This window comes from Achroia grisella, unplaced genomic scaffold, assembly GCF_030625045.1.
Source record: "Achroia grisella isolate CSIRO2021 unplaced genomic scaffold, CSIRO_AGI_Agris_v1 utg146, whole genome shotgun sequence".
In the NCBI taxonomy this organism is placed as follows: domain Eukaryota; kingdom Metazoa; phylum Arthropoda; class Insecta; order Lepidoptera; family Pyralidae; genus Achroia; species Achroia grisella.
The window spans coordinates 3427723-3445685 of record NW_026712636.1 but is presented as its reverse complement, the minus strand read 5'-3'; the positions used below and the strand labels follow the sequence as shown (position 1 = coordinate 3445685).

General features: G+C 35.3%; 1 protein-coding gene across 2 annotated transcripts in view; it reads left to right on the top strand.

The window, feature by feature from the left end:
• LOC131855585 (echinoderm microtubule-associated protein-like 2) overlaps window positions 1-17963 on the top strand; it is a 94320-nt gene that overhangs the window by 69246 nt on the left and 7111 nt on the right. For both annotated transcript variants that reach the window (XM_059206863.1, XM_059206864.1), the window contains exons 8-16: window positions 2493-2657; window positions 7908-8118; window positions 9301-9507; window positions 10306-10492; window positions 12462-12670; window positions 13183-13309; window positions 14112-14242; window positions 15336-15457; window positions 16784-16916. In XM_059206863.1, coding sequence (XP_059062846.1) covers window positions 2493-2657; window positions 7908-8118; window positions 9301-9507; window positions 10306-10492; window positions 12462-12670; window positions 13183-13309; window positions 14112-14242; window positions 15336-15457; window positions 16784-16916 — 1492 coding nt within the window. The remainder of the gene's footprint in view (window positions 1-2492; window positions 2658-7907; window positions 8119-9300; window positions 9508-10305; window positions 10493-12461; window positions 12671-13182; window positions 13310-14111; window positions 14243-15335; window positions 15458-16783; window positions 16917-17963) is intronic.

Genomic DNA, 17963 nt, shown 5'->3' with positions numbered 1-17963 from the left:
GTTATATAATAGGAAATAATATAAAAAAAAGTATATTATATAATATGTCTTCTCATAAGTTTAAATATTATTTTTGTTTATCAGTTTTTTTTATTCTTTAATACATCCATCTATCGTATGAAAATAATATAGTATTACTTTAATAAAACTAATAGTTCAATAATAACTATTATTTTCAACTAAGTTTTAATTTTAGTGGCATTCAACTATATGTACTAATTATTAATTTAATTAAATATTTCTATAATTAAATTAATATAACATTATATACAAACAAAAATGTCATCTAAATGTAATTATTTTAATTAGTTATAACCTTGTTAATCATAATGCATGAATTAACAGTTTGCTTTGTTCGATTTGTTATCTAACAATTAACAATTATTAACTTTTAATAACAATTATTAATAGAATTAAGTTCCTACTTTATTTTATCAAACAGGAATTTTAAAAAAGGAACATCAAGTTCTAATTTTAAAAAATAGCAACAATATTTTAAATGGTTCTAATTTCTAAATTTAAATAATAGCAAAAGAATTTAAAAAATATAATTAAAACCTTTTAATGTTATTTAAATGTTAATACAGATTCATAATTATATTATTAACCGGGTCTTAACACGAATAAATTTATAGTAAATAAACGTCCAAAGGGGTAAATACCTTATTTTTTATTTGATGGTAGAAGAGTTAAAATTTGAAGCTGTATGCATTTTTCAATGCTAAAATGTGATATAGACGCTCGCATTAATTTATCCCCTTAGGGGTGGAATTTAACAAAATTCTGTCTTAGGGGATGCCTACGTCATAGTAGCTTTACGCATGCAGTCTCAGCCCGGTCAGTTTAAAAATGACAAAGTTTCATACACACTTTCATCCCCTATTTTATCCCCTTGGGGGTAGCATTAATCAAAATCCTTTTTTAGCTGATAACATCTACCTGCATGCCAAATTTAGCCCGATCGGTCCAGTGGTTGAGTTATATATGTTTAGATATTTTTTTGTCAAAATATAATTATTCGTTGTTAAGACTCGGTTAACAAAATATATGTATATTTTAGTATTATACCTACACATTAACTGTGAACCAAATTTGATAATTCTATTTCTAAAAGGAAGGCTTTACTTTCATTTTTAAGTAATTATTATTAATTCCGTGACAGTGTACTTTTTGTATCCGATTAACTTTCAAATAATGATAAACACCGTTATGTCAATATATTTAATGTTACCTAAAAAGTTGTACATACCATTCACAACGACAAAATGACAACCGAATTTGGTGTTACAGTCAATTACCATATTTTATTTTAAAGTTTACAAAACTTGAAGAAATCAATGGTAAACTGATCAATATCTCTATACGAGTTTATACTCGTGTGCCAAATTCACAAAGGACGTAGTAACTCAACTAAAAATTAACCTTTTTAAAAAAAATGTGTGATTATTTATTTTAACAGTGTGTAAATCGTTGAATATCAGCATTCAAATATTGTACATATCGCCCAGTGGTCGAAATGTTAAATTAATTATGGTCGAAATTCAACCATAATTAATTTAACATTCAGTAAGACTAAATAATAAAAATGACAAACAATATTAATCTATTCTCAATTTGACCACAGATTTTAACAATAAACAAAAGAGTATAGTTTCGTGTGTGTCAAATAAATAGTAGTGTGTAATGTTTTTTTTTTATTTATATAGTGTGTTTTTATGCATATTTTAAAAATATATAACACGCCGCATTTTTGTATATAAAAATATAAGTGTGTGAAGTTTCATATTGCTCCCTCCACGCAATTTTAGTAAAAAGGTGTATAAAGTTTTTGCTTCAAGTATTAATATATAGATAACTTCATAAATATAAGAGTTATTAAGCACATACTCAGAAAGTATGTCAACATATTCCGTGTGGACCTCGACTCATAATTGTGGTGTAATAATAAAAAGGTATTAAAGTATCCTGTTAATCCGGTTGGCTGTTATACATAATTTTGATGACCTCGGTGGTCTAGCGGTTTAGCACAGCCTTCCTTCCGATGGTCGCGGCTTCGATTCGTCACACGGTACAAACATTTGTATTCATAAATACGACTGTTACTAAATACATTTTCTTTGTAAATATATACATAGAATGCAGCTAGACTGATAAAAACAATCATACTCATGAATCACAACCACATTGTGGAATCACCAATGGTATTTCCGAACCGATACAATATTGAAAACTTCAGAAAAGAGATTATTCCTTCTTAAAAGGCCGGCAACGCACTTGCAGTTCCCCTGGTGTTGCGGGTGCTGATGAACGGCGATAATCACTTACCATCAGGTAAGCCGCAAGCTCGTTTGCCCTGTGCTATAAAACAAATGTTTTTGCCGTGCGAGAAATCGTACCCGTGACCATCTTAAGTAACGCGGTATATTAAACCGCTAGGCCACCGAGGTCGTCCGACTATAAGTTTGTTTAATCAACTGATTGTTTGTTTCTAGCACACACACATGTCAATACAATGAGGAGGACGGGTCGATCCGCATGTTCCTGCGGGGTCGACCGATCGTGTTGTACGGACCCAGCGACCACGATGGGCTCGACCCCGCCAAAGTGGCGCCACCACCGCAGAGCAAGCTCAAACTCGAATGGGTTTATGGTTACAGGTGAGTGCATTATTGTCTATGCTGCAGACGTTCTTAATTAGACGATTATTTATGGTATTTATATCAGACAATAAACATAAGCTGTGTTTCTATTGAATGGTGAGATATGGTAGTGAAAGCACGTGGTGCAAAGGGATGATAACGTAGTCCTCATAAATAACAATACCTACATAATTGGTACCATGAGCTGTATAATTATTTTATAATATCCATTTTGCTGTAAACAGATACTCCTAAATATAATGTTTCTTTATAAATATAAATTTTTACTTCTTTTTGGCTCAAAATCATTCCGAACTGACGGTAGATTTGACATATCATAAAAGTGTATAATAGACCTGCATGAATAAAGATAATTTGAATTTGAATTTTATTAAATCCCGGGAGCTACTCGGAATTTCCCTATCCGTCACACGATAAACCCAGCTCAGCACCGGCGCGGTAAATCCATGGAATGCTAAGAAGTTAGTCTCTTATCTATTATCTATACAAACAAGAGTATTTTCAATAAATACCACATACAATCCAAAATTGCTTCACTTTATACATAAATTTATAAAAAAAAGGTGAATGGATTGAGCGGAGTGTGATATGTATAAAAGGAGAGTAAACTCAGATATGTCGGGAGATAGAGAGTAGTGGAAGAAGAAGACACACTGCGCCGACCCCTAATAATGGGATAAAGGTAGAACTGATTAATTGATTACGATGATATATTTTTTACAAACTGTAATAATTGACAATTTAAAATTCAATTCAAATTCAAATGTGATATGTCAAATCTACCGTCAGTTCGGAATTATTTCAAGATGAGAAGAACTGACAAGAAACTCTTTTCGCTTACAATAGTACAGATTCATTTAAATACAAATTTGGGAAAATCGAGTGACCACCAGCATATGCTATTGCAAAAGCAAATAGTTTTAATCACTGTCAGTCAAAATTTAAACGGAACCCTACTGACACGTATCCAACCTACTCTTGACCGGTTTAATTTTTAACTAAAAGCTTTTGTCAACGGTGTTATCGATCGATTGTGTAACAAGGTCGCAGTGTTTATTTTATGACCACTCATTATTTCAGCCACGCACATGAAAAATACATTACATGAAAACAATCATACAATTAGGTACTGTGGCAATTATTTAATTATCTATATTTGTTTTAATAATAAATAGAATAGAAAATTGTTTATTCAAATAAACTTATATTTATGCACTAATGAATTTATTTTTATTAATCTATCGCTCATTTGGAAAACTGTCTTTTGGAAGTAAGATATTTACGCAATAGATAAAATATTAAAATATATTGATTAAGTATGAATTTAAAACCTTCTTGGCCATCTAAGTATATTTTAATTTTATTTACATAACGATTCGAAATTCAAAATTTATTAATTAGAAAAGTTTGATACAATAACATGGCGTATTAAGAATTCATTTTTATTTTTGTAAATAACTCAATATGATATGGATAAGAAAGTATTATTTTTTGGATCTGTTAATCATATATACATTGACAAAAATGTACAAAAGATTCATTCTTTGATGGCCAGCATTAATTATATTTTCAACACCGTCTCATCACAAGAAGAACGAACAAGAAATTTGCTTGTTGCTCTTTTAAATAACTTAGTTGTAACTTTACGTTTTCAATTTGAAATTTGTGAATACAAATGCCTTTCTTTAGCAGTCGGTTAAATAATATTACACAACTGTTTCTGTACTTGATCTGTTGTATATGACCATTAAATGAATTTCGTTCGCCAATTTACCAATTGTTGTGAACGCCTAGAAGTACCGTAATTACCTCCCACACTACAATGTACGTTTTCATTTTGTCACTTTTAGGTTTGTACTTCCAAAACGCTGAGAGTTTTAGATAGATATATAACAGGTTGACTCGCATAACTTCTTCTGCATCACACTTACTCACCATTTATTTCGCCCAATTTACAGACTACCATTTTAAATTATGAAAATGACACATAGGCTATATGTAATTCTCATATATATACAATGCTACTGTATAGTTTCATCTATACATTATATACAGTCAATAGTTTTTGCGTGATATATTTTTTTTATTGGGGGGTTTGGGCTGAAGCACTGCGACCTACGTAGATCTTTTGTGCGCGCCCTTTTTTCTGAAAAAGCGAACTCTGGTTCGCTCCGTAGATCCGTCATAGACAAGAATTGAAGGTTATTCTTGAGAGCGATGCTGAAAGAGTAACAAACATCCATCTTTCGCGTTTATAATGTTAGCAAGATTTATTTGCTTAAACATTGTTTTCATTACAGTGTGTATCCTATTTTATTGCAAGACTTATGTCATACATTAAAAATAGGGTACAATTGTTCGTCTCATAATCAGGAAGCATGCAAATTATATTTTTTCTTAATGATTTGCAAAATAATAATGAAAATATTAAATGTTATGTCAATTCTCGTTTGTTTGCTGGTTTGCACGCTCTACTCTCAGAAATAATTAGAACGCAATGTGTTCAAAGAAAATTTTGGCGGCAGATATGTTGGGATGGGTAGTAGTGCCCTCAGACTAAAGTCGTATCCTTCAGCGGCTCCATAAGTCCTTCCACGGGTTTGGAGTGCCATCTGCACTCGCCCCCTATCGTCCGGTGAAGCTGGTAGCCGACATTGTTAGAATAGTGTGAAATAAACTTGTGTTGGGTCTGACACTCCTTAACACCAGTTATTGATCAACCTATCTATTAGGCTAGTTTCTAACCCTCATTAATGTCTTTGATTTTTGTTTTAAAACCTATTATTACTACAGTTCTTTTTGGATTAATAAATTTTATGTGCACTGTAAAACATTGCTACAGCTGTTTCTGTCCGACCATAGCCTTTGTTCTACAAATTAGACGCCGGATTCTTTTGTTTCTTTGTTATCTTGTACCGGCCAAGGTTACTTGATTCCACCAATTCCTCGCTTGGCCGGTCAACCATATTCGTTACGTATAAAATCAGGTAGATTATTGCTTGATAAAGGGTTGGTCAATGTTCTTATTGATTTTTATTTTATTTCTTTCTAACACGCTATACAAGGGTATATTCCCGTTTTAGCCTCATTTTAATTGGGCCATATTTTTTAAGTAACGAGTTTTTTAACTTCTATTAATTATACTAATATTATAAAGAGTACAGATGTAATTTTGTGTAATTTATAACGGGTATCTTAAAAAATAAGTGTCCGATTTTTACTATTCTTTTTTAATATATTTTTTTTATAATAATGCTCAAAAATATATTTAATTAATAGAAAAATAATGCATACTATCTTATGTTAGTCATACACATACACATGTAGTATTTAACAATAGACCCTTAATAAAGTTCCAAATTTAAATGTATAATGGTCTAATTCCGGCCACTCGTCCAGTAGTTTAAATAAATAAACATAAATACTTAATTATCGGATTATTCCCCTGAGTGGACAGAAAGACAGATAAGGTTATTACCTTATATATAGTGTGCGTGGAGGTCAGCTGTATGACTAATATATTACACACTATTTGAGGCTAAAGTCTAGTCTAGATCGCGTGTCCCAAGGACAAATCGATCGACTTACCGTTTTTAGAACGTGAAAATAAACGAATATAAGAAATTAATAATATTTTCTGTTATTTTGCTACCGGCTAAGTTACCTCTGCGTTGCCTAGAACTACTCAGGTTCTAGGCAACTTAACTGTATCAGTAGAAATTTCTAGCGCAAGCTATTTAGTCGGTCAATAGATAAGTCAGTCATAATCCTCTGCCTTAACCTATATATTAAAAAAAAAACTCCATAGCCCAGTGGTTTACTACCCCCCACTAAGACTAAAAGGTCTGGAGTTCGAATTTGATGATTAAAACACGAATGTCAAACAATATTAAAATAAAAAACGAAGGTAGCTTCGTTCCCTGTTATTTTGATGTTGATACTTAGCGAAATGTGGATCAAGAAATGCCATATCCTCGATTGGTTAAGAATCTGCCCATCCCATATGGTGAAAAAGTCTTGCAGATGTTTTGTTAATGTTATTAGAATAGATTCTTCAATAACATAACAATATTTTTTTCTATTTGAATAGTCGTTAAAATAATCTAGTCATAATTACAATTCATACCCGGAATCTAATTGTGGTTATTTATATGTATATCTATATTAAAAAAGTACCTACTGAAGTAGACACAACCACTACAAACGTTAGTCAAAAAACTGAAAATCCAAGGACATTAATGATTAAGCAAAACAACATCGTTCGTTGACTTGAACAGTTGTAATAACAAAAACTCAGTACCAACGGAAGTTACCAAGTCACGTAGGCAAGGTCAGCTGCAGCCGTGCATGAGTGGTCAACTATGCAATGATGACTCTACTGACAATGGGTCAGTCAGTCACCATTGTAATTGTTGCTTTATTGGTTATAAGCAACACTTTATTTAGTATTGTAAAATCTGTTTGTTTTTTATATTCACACTTTTGAACCTTTTTAACAATTTTACAAACACGCAAGTTTCTTGTTCGTTCTTCTTGTGATGAGATTGCCTTTCGAATGAGCGGTAGATTAAAAAAATAAGTAATGACTATTCTATTCTATTCAGTAGATGATTATTACGAAATCCATAAAGACTTCACTTGACCAATTATACTATTCCTGCTGACATAAAATAAATTTACTGTTTAAGTCACTATTATGTTTTAGACCTTATATGTTATCCTACACAATGTATGGATTGTTTCTGATTAATAAATAAATTAAATTCGGATTCTGCAAATATTAGGGCGTCTATGAAATTTAAACAAATACCTGAAAGAAATCCTGACAAATTATATAATGCTGTTTGGTAATAGTATATGGTTAATTTTCAAATTCAAATTCAAAATATCTTTATTCATGTAGGTCTATTACAGACTCTTATGATATGTCAAATCTACCTGCAGTTCGGTATGATTTCAAGTTGAGAAGAACTGACAATAAACAGCTCGTATTCTTTTCAAATTAATATTATACATGTTTACAATAATACAGATTAATTTTTAATTCAAACTTGGGAGAATAGTGTGACCACCAGCATATGCTATTTCAAAAGCAAATAGTCTAATCAGTGTTCGCAACCCAAACAGACCAGTCCCCACAAGCAACACCCATTCATAACGGATAGACATATATTTTCGTCATTCCATTTTTAAATAATGACGTAACAAATAACGATCTAGAAATATATAATTGTTGTACATTTCCAGGGGCAAAGACTGCCGCAGTAATCTCTACCTTCTGCCAACCGGGGAGATAATATATTTCGTCGCAGCAGTAGTGGTCCTGTTCAATGTGGAGGAACGGTGTCAGAGACACTACACCGGGCATACTGATGATGTGAAGTGCATAGCGGTACATCCCAACAAGCTGATTATAGCCAGTGGGCAGTGTGCGGGCCACGACCGATTGGACGCCAGGGTAGGTTCATGTGACATTCTATTATTTATCGAGTTGGACTTGCTTATTGCAATTGAAGTGGGAATACATATGAAACATGATCTTAATGAATGGCGGTCCTTCACAGTCCGTTTTTCTACGAAACTTTTTGTCACGCACAACCAAATTGTAGAATCACCTTTCAATAATGTCAGTTACTCCTTATTACCTAAAAGACTGTTTCACATTTCTCAGTGAGAACAACAGCCACTCCTCGCGTAATGTTAACTATCTCCGTGTAAGATTATTCCAAAAAAAATCCATTTGTCCAGGCCGTTAGGTTTATATCTTTTTGAATTTAGCTTTAAAAAAAATCATTTATATCTCTTTAATTAATTTCTTATTATTCTCCTTATCTCTTCTCTCCAAATGTATGTGTGTCTCTTATATATCTCTCTTTCCGAATGTATGTTATTATATATGTATGTGTATGTATATATGTATTAATGTGTGTGTATGTTTATATTTATGTATATCTGAGTTATATATATTTATTTTTGTTTATTACGTGCGCCACCTACCCTTTTCATAGTTTTATTTCTCTATCCACCCAAAGGTAGGCCGGAAGAGATTGTTCTACGATAAGACCGCCTTTTGTATCAGTGTATATTTTCCATTTTAATTGTTTTTTTTTTGTTTGTTTTTGTTCTGTAATTGGTGCAATAAAGAGTATAAATAAATAAAAATAAATAATGGTGTTACCGAACCGATACGATAATATGAAACCTTCAAGAAAAGATATTCCTTCTTAAAATATTTCCTAATTAAAAATTGACGATACATACAACAAATCATATCACCTTACAACCTTTTTTGTTATTAAAAAGTATCATGTCTCCTTTCTCAGAGTATAGACTATTTGTGTACCAATTTTCATTTAATTCGTTTCAGTAGCGCGTGATCGCTCGACAGACAGACTGAGACAAAGTTACTTGGCATGACATCATTACATAATATAAAACAAAGTCGCTGTCGCTGCCTGTCCCTCTATGTATGCTTAAATCTTTAAAACTACGCAACGGATTTTGAAGCGGTTTTTTTTAATAGAGTGATTCAAGAGGAAGGTTTATATATATAATAAATGTACAACTGTACACCCGTGCGAAGCCGAGGCGAATAGCAAGTTTATAACATTAGTAAGGATTGTATTTCATTGTTTTGCAGCCTCATGTCCGAGTATGGAACTCAGTATCTCTAGCAACTTTAGCGGTGATCGGAGCTGGTCAGATGGACCGTGCGGTTGCTTGTGTGACGTTCTCTCGCGCGGACGGCGGCTCGCTGCTGGCGTGTGTTGATGACGGTCCAGACCACACCATATCCGTGTGGGAGTGGCAGCGAGGGGATAAGGGGCACTGCATAGCGGAAACTAAGGTAAACCTCAAGTAAAGCTAAAGTTTGACGGCCACGGTGGTCTAGAGGTAATTAAGACACCGCTTTATTTTCGATAGTCGCGGGTTCGATTCGATTCAGTGCAAACATTTGTATTCGTGAGTAAAATTGTTTGTACCGGTCTGGGTGTTTTCTATATTATTATTTTTTTTTTTTGTAAATACTTGTATACATAATATATATATGTATACAAGTATTTACAAAAAAAAATCAAAAATCGTATCGGTTATATAGTGCCCATAATACAAGCTTTAGCTAGCTTAACTTGGGTCTAGATGGCGCTGTGTGAATAGTCCAGTGTTATTTATTTATTAATATTATTGCAGAAATATACCAAAAAAAAAAAATTGGTGGTGGGAAACAAGTATACGGCTCATGTGATGGTAAATGGTTACTGTAGCCTATGGACGCCTGAGACACCAGGGTGTAACGTAAATATGTATATACATATATCTATACATGTATACCGACCCTTAAGAAACCTTAATATACCCTTCTTGTAAAACCCCATGCTGTCTCGTAGGAAAACCTCGGCAGGTAGTTCATTCCACATTCTAAGTGTACGCGGGAGAAAACTCCTCCTCAGATAAAAATAACGAGAAATATATTTTCGTTGTTTGTAATGCACAAACAAAGGTTTTTATATTTCTCGTTACCTAATCTAATTGAAAAACAAAGAGGTTACTGTTCCTAATTAAATTTGTGACAAACATTCTTGCTATCTAAAAGACATCCTTCTCTCTATAGTAGCCAGATAGTAACCTAAAGACCTTATTACAGTGTTCAGTGGACACGGTGGTGGCAGCTGAATTCCACCCGTTGGACCGCAACCAAATAGTGACGTGCGGGAAGAACCACATCGCGTTCTGGACGCTGGACAACACCAACATGCTGTACAAGAGGATGGGCGTGTTCGAGGGCCGTGACAAACCCAAATACGTCACTTGTCTCGGATTCAATCACAACGGTATGAATTAAATTTTGATTGAGATATAAATAATTGCTAATAGTATTTAGTCATATACTTTCACAAACCACTTTTTTTTTATACTACTATGGTGGCAAACAAGGATACGGCCCATCCGATGGCAAACGGCTACCGCAGCCCATGGACGCCTGAAGCACCAGGGGTGTCACGTGTGCGTTGCCGGCCCTTAAGATACCTTAATATACCCTTCTTGAAAAACCCCATGCTGTAGTCTCGTGAGAAAACCTCGGCAGGAAGTTCATTACACAACCTAAGTGTACGCGGGAGGCAGCTCCTCTGAAACCGCACTGTCAAATTCTACACTATTTAACAAACATAGATTAATGAGCTTAACTGGTATGTATATTAAACAAATAGTGATATTAGTAATTCAAATACCAGATATAATTCCTAAAAATAAAGAAATGAGCCAAAGAAGTCAAAGATCTAGAGTAGGAACGAAGCTGTACATAAAATTAACTATGGTCAAAAATAATGTCTTCCATATGGCAATAAATATTTAAAATAAAATACCAGATGATATAAAGACACTTGCACGATGACGATTGACATATAAATTAAATAATTGGTGACTCGACAAATGATTTTACTCCGTAAACGAGTTTTTAAATTAATAATAATGTAATAATAATAATAATATGTATTTATAATTACTGAGATGACAATTGTTTTAATAATTAAATAATGTTTAAATATTTATAAATTTTGCATGCCCAATGATGCAAAAGATAATGGGAATATTAACAACAACAACGAATGTAAACCTATGTTTATGGCAAATAAATTTGATTTGATTTGATTTATTTAGGTAATCAACGGCTTATACAATATATATACTTTATTTAGTATTACATAATGAGTAAAGACAATAACAAATATCTCATAAATTTATCGAAATGTATGAACAGAGTGACTTTGTCAGTTACAATAAGTTTTAAATATGATCATGGATATGTGTATTTGTATTTTACTTTAATTATTTATTTATGCATATTTTATTTATGTATACTTTTAGCGTTTGTATGTGTGTGTATTTGTAGTTTTTGCATTTGTCTGTGGGTATGAGATTTTATATAACACAATGCATTTACTTCTTAATTTGGTGACTAGTTCGTGCATATCTGGCACAAAGGATTTAATACATGTCACTTGTGATAAATGATAAACACTACAAGATAAGTGACGTCAATTAACTTAATGTGTTCTAACAATAAGTTTTAAGAGCGAAAATATGCTTTTTGCAATACAATTTATCTGTATTTTTTTGCGGTGGCTAAATATTCAATTACTACGATTTTCCGACGCACGGAAGCGACAACTGTTCATAAAATACAATAAACTGATTTCGACGATCGAGTTACGTCAGCTACCTTACCTACGGGTCTACACACGACACCGTCCTCGCCGGCGAAGTCGACGACACCGTACGGTAGGGTACGATCCCAGTAACGGTAGCGGCACCGGTCCCGTTGGTCGGGGAATTTGAAATTGGATTCGATACGAATTTAACCCGGCCTATTTCAGTGCAATGCTAGGTTTCGGTTCCATATTTAAAGAAAAAGCATCTTAAACAATTGTTTTACCACTAAATTAAAGTATTATAATATAATTATTTAACATATAAAAATCAAGTTTTGAAAATTTACTTACTATGTTTCGTTACCAATTTCCTAATGATTTCTTTCTAGAACCTATCATTTAAATTTCTTAAGTGAACAATTTAATTTTTTTATATTAAAAATTATGTATGTTTAAAGGCTAAGTTGGGCAATGGTTCAAAAAAAGGTTGGAAAACACTGGTCTAGACACAAAACTGAATTGTAACCAATGTGGTTGTTGCTGTATATATTAAAGTATTCATTATAAAACTACCTTGTGTATATTAGATATTTAATTTGTAGAGTGAGACAAACAAATATATTTTTCTATATTTCTGTCCCGTTGGCAGGCGACGTGGTGGCGGGCGACTCGAGCGGCAACGTGTCGGTGTGGGCGCGCGGCTCGGCCGCCGCGGGCCGCGTGGTGCGGGCCGCGCACGAGGGGCCCGTGTTCTCGGTGGCCGTGCTCAAGGAGGGCCACGTGGTCACCGCCGGCGGCAAGGACGGACGCATACTCATGTTCGACCCGGACCTCAACCCCACCGGGCTCCAACACACGGTCAGTACTACCTCTAATAATCACTTTCTAACACCCTGCTTTTGTACTTACTTTAGAATTTTTATTAATTTTAATGAGAACAGAGTTAAATTCCATGCGGACGAATAATACCTAGTACGTAGGTATTAAAATGTAAAGAGGAGTTACACAGTTTGTGCTATGCTTAGTACAATATTTAGATTGTCTTACTGCTAATACGATTATCTTGAAGTAACTGTGTCTCTTACATACAAGTACATCAATTAAAGTACCATTATGAGGGAAAGAGATTATTAATACTACGAACTAATTACTCCATCGCTAGCGTACCAAGTCAGGTTGACCTTCACGCGCTTCCTCCTTGAAACCATTGTAATAAATTCTTCGTAAATTTGTCACGATAGGTCAACTTACATGACTTCATGCTTACTTTAGCTCTGTTGGTGCCCCGTCCGTTAGCGCAAGCGGGGTACAATATACCATATCTTTCTATAAAATAAAAATTTGCATGGTTTTCTCTAATTTTCCATAAGATCGAGGGACATTACGGTGGTGTCCGCGTGGTGGCGGAGGGTCGTGGCAGTCAACTTTTCATAGGCACCACCAAGAACTGCATCCTGCATGGAGACTTGGAACTGGGTTTCTCACCAGCCGTGTTAGGTAAGGACACGTTTTTTTTTTCATAAAAACTTTGAACTTTCTACTACAAATCCATTAAAACTTTTATGATTGTCTTGTAAAGAAAAAGACGATGATAATAATTCACACAGCGCCATCTAGTCAATATTTGTGGTCTCGCAAACATCGCTGTTACTCCAGTCAGCTCGTGACCACGGCTAGTGCAACCTAGTCGAAACGTCGAGAGAGGTAAATACCTTTATTTTACCATAAAATTATTCGCGTTAAGACCCGGTTAATAATTTAAATAATGTATATTAAACACGAAAGTTTAATAGTAAACATTTGTTTAAGTGATGTGGACTTTCACAATATAATACTTAATTTAATAAAAAAGATCTCCGAAAGGCGCATTGTAATATGGTTTCCGCTGATATGTCTACTGCCAGTGTAAACTGGTGGCTATGATTTTTTCGAACTATTCTAACGCTGTTGCCCATAGGTTTTTACAGCTACATCGAACGATAGGGGCCGAGTACAGATAGCACTCTAATCTCTCCTCGATTTATGGAGCGGTTGAAAGCCAACTTCTGCTCTATGAATACGACTTTAGGCGGGGAGGGCCGTCGTAGTTTCAATTCTCGTTTCAATTGGATGGGCGATGGATTAAAGGGCGACGGGGCCATCGATGTGGAGCGGACGACCGAGCGAGCGAAATTTGAATTGTGTAGTTGAGGTCATGGTCCTCGTCTGCGAGGACGGTGTCGTTATAACATGGTATAGCGATAAGGGTTTCGGGACCGTGTATAAGGTTATATGGTATATGAGATCTTTACGGCCGCAGGTCACGTGGAGGAAGTGTGGGGTCTGGCGGCGCACCCGCAGTTAGCGCAGTTCGCGTCGGCCGGCGCAGACCGCCTCCTGCAGCTGTGGGACGGACTCGCACACTGCACCCTCTGGAGCAAGGACATCGACGTGAGTACATACAGACACACACGCAGACACGGTGCAAACATTCGTACTGTGCGTACAAATGCTTGCACCGTGCGAAGAATCAAACTCGAGCAATACCTCGTCTTAAAACATGTCATAAACCAAAGTATTTGCGGCCGAAATGGCGTGAGGTACGCATACCGATAACTTTTTGAATATACCTCAAGATTTCCGTGTAACGAGTTCGGATCTGTATACTGCGTACTGTTACAACCTGTGTACTATAATTGTATATGTAAAGTAAGAATTCATAATGTAATAATACAACACAATGTAATGAAAACTGTGAAATTAGTAGTAATGTAAGATTTATATAATTGTATATGTATATTGGTAAATGTAACTGGCTCCTAATAAAGATAGGTGACACTACACGTTGTCAACTTACCCGGCCGGGCAGCGGTGGTTCCGGGCCAGACGGATAAGGTCTACCTCGGTGCCACTGCTAGGCAAATTGTAACATCTCAGCTGGAGGCTCCTCTGTAGTCCAAGAGCCCACAACTGCCAGACATACGTCATTTTAGTAAACGTGATAGTTCTTGTATGTGTGTCCCCAACACAGGTAAGAACGATCCTCATACATGAAACCTGGATCGTGGTTCCTTTGGCAGGTACTAGGTAACAAAGGTGTAAGAAAATCATATCAAATTCGTTATTTTAAGAAGCTCCATTTTTTCACATATTGCTCGTAACAGTATTATAACTTGCTCTGCTCGTTGCCAGACCCTTAGTGTGGTTCCAACCCCCCGCCGGACCCTTCTAAAGTATACTATTTTATAAATAAATTTACGTTATTTTAATAAAGCTGAACTTTATATATATTATTCAGAGAACTATTAAACTGAGTTTCCTAAATTGCCAGACAGTTTTCTTAGTTCGACATATACAAGAACTTTCACGTTTACTAAAATGACGTATGTCTGGCAGTCGTGGGCTCTTGGGCTACTGGAGTTGTACAAAAATGGAAATTAAAGAAATATAATGATATTAAAGTAAATTAAAAAAAGGCACGGACGAATATGTCTGTGGAAAATTGTATATAAAATAAATTTAAAACAAAACGTGTGTGGTGCAGGAGCGCGCTGCGTGCTGTGCGTGGTCGCGGGCGGGCGGCGCGCTGGCGGTGGGCGGAGTCTCCGGCGCATGGCTCGTGTTCGACCCCCACACCCGCCAACTGCTGGCCTCGCACCGCGACGGGTATGGTCCTAGATGTTCAAAATATACCCTCTATCATCGTAAGCACACATTATTACATTAGAGTCCGTTAGTTTCTGTCCCCGCGCTTCTTTCCCCTCCCTTACCTAGTACCGAACCGACTGTACGGCGGCCGTGACGCGCGCGCATTGTGTTGTGAATTAAAATAAATTATATATATGTATACAGAGTAAATTCCCTAATATTTTGGTAGCAGAGTAGTTTCCCAAACACTTGACATACATCCTCCGCTGTCTTATGGGACAAAAACGAAAGATGATTGTAGCCCGCTCATGCATAAACAGAGGATCTCCTTTGGAATATATACGCTCTATCCTGAAGAGATAAGTACCGTCGCCCATAAGAATATCCTTCGATTCTTATCCCTCACGGATCTAGGTAGCGAGCTTTGAGTAAGGGTGAGCACGATAGATCTATACAAGTCGCAGTGTTACAGATGTTAGCACCTGACAATAACCCAAACCTCCCCAAAATAAATAAAAAAGCGTACAGGAGCGTGAGTGTGGCGACGCTGCCAGTATTATGGGGCTTTGCTTGGAGACCTGGAGGTTATCCATGCTGACAGGATGGATGAGCAGCGCGAGTCCGCTCGAAGCTGTAGTTGAGCACGCAAAAACGCGTGATATGGGACGCAGTAATAGGGGACTGACAGAGACGATAGTACTCTTCTGTGTATATATAAAATTCTCGTGTCACAGTTTTCGTTCCCATACTCCTCCGAAACGGGTTGACCGATTCTCATGAAATTTTGTGAGCGTATTGAGTAGGTCTGAGAATCGACCAACATCTATTTATCATCCCCCTAAATGTTAGAGGTAATCCAACCCTAATTTTTTTTTTTTATTTTTTAGACGAAATTTTTAGTTTCTATTTTTTTATGATACAACATACAAAAATACACACAATCCTAAATTTTCACCCTTCTATCATCAACCCCTATTTTTTTGTAGCGTTATTAATTTATATGGCACAACAACGTTTGCCGGGACAGTTAGTACAAGTATATAATCTTAATGACTCTTTTTACTTTTTTTTTTCTTTTCTCGTACACGTATGTTTGGCTGATCTAGTGTCTCTATGGCATACGTAGCATCATCATTGCCGTGAGCAAACCACTATACCCAGTCGTCAAGTGAATTGGCACACTGATTTAGTCTAATAATTTTGAGACCGTATATCCTGCGAGGAATAAAACATGCAACCATCGGAAGTAAGACGTATGCCAAACCACTGGACTACCGAGACTGTCGAAATATTAATAATCTTTAATCTTGCATTGATTTTTTTTTTCATTTGATGTGTCAACAGCACGGAGCCGATCCAAACGATCCAGTATTCACCTGACGACAGCATGGTGGCGCTAGGATCGCGGGACAATTTCATCTACGTGTACCGAGTCGAAGACGAAGGCGCACGTTATACACGCATTGGAAAGTGTCTCGTACGTATTCACTATCTTAATCCTAATCATAGTATAAAATAATTTGACGACCTCGGTGGTATAGCGGTCCAGCACACCGCTTTACGTCCAATGGTCGCGGGTTCGATTCCTCGCACGGCACAAACATTTGTATTCACGAGTATGATTATTTGTATACGTCTGGGTATTTTCTATGTATAATATGTATGTATTTACGAAAAAAAAAATCTATGTATTTGTATCAGTTATCTAGTACCCATAACACAAGTCGCTGTCGCTGTCTATCCATCCCTGTATATGCTTAAATCTTTAAAACTACGCAACGGATTTTGAAGCGTTTTTTTTTAATAGATAAAGTTATTCTAGGGGAAGGTTTATTTGTATAAGACATGTACACCCGGGCGAAGCCGGGGCGAGTATCTAGTAATATTATAAACGCGTAAGTTTGTAATTATGGATGGATGTTTATTATATTTCACACAAAAACTACTGAACGGATTGTTATTAAACTTTACAGTATTATAGCTTATACATAGGCTATAATTTTAAAAGATATTATGTAATTTGGGTGAAATATAATAAATGTCATGTAAGAGTGATGCAGACGAAGTCTCAACATATAACATACTATTGCTATATAGAATAACTATACTATATATAGAAACACTAAGTTTCTACATTCCAAATCACATTTATGTTTCCCATACTTATATTAAATCGTTATTTACACAACACTATGTTTTTAAATCACCATTTTAAACACCGATTTTCAATGTTATATTGTTTTAAATTATTTGTTAACAATTTAATTCAAATATCTATAAATGTTATAGATAATTTAACATTTATCCTGAAAGGCCATTAGCTAGAATCTCTCAATTTTGTCCCTAACTATAATTGATATTAGATCCATTGAGCATCCTACAACAGCAGTAATATTATTAACATTAGTCTTTAATATCTAGAACTTTCACGTAGGGAATGTAACTGGATGTCCTTCATACAGGTCATTATAATGACCTAGTAAGGACAGCAGTGACATAATGTTATATTGAGACTTAAATATAA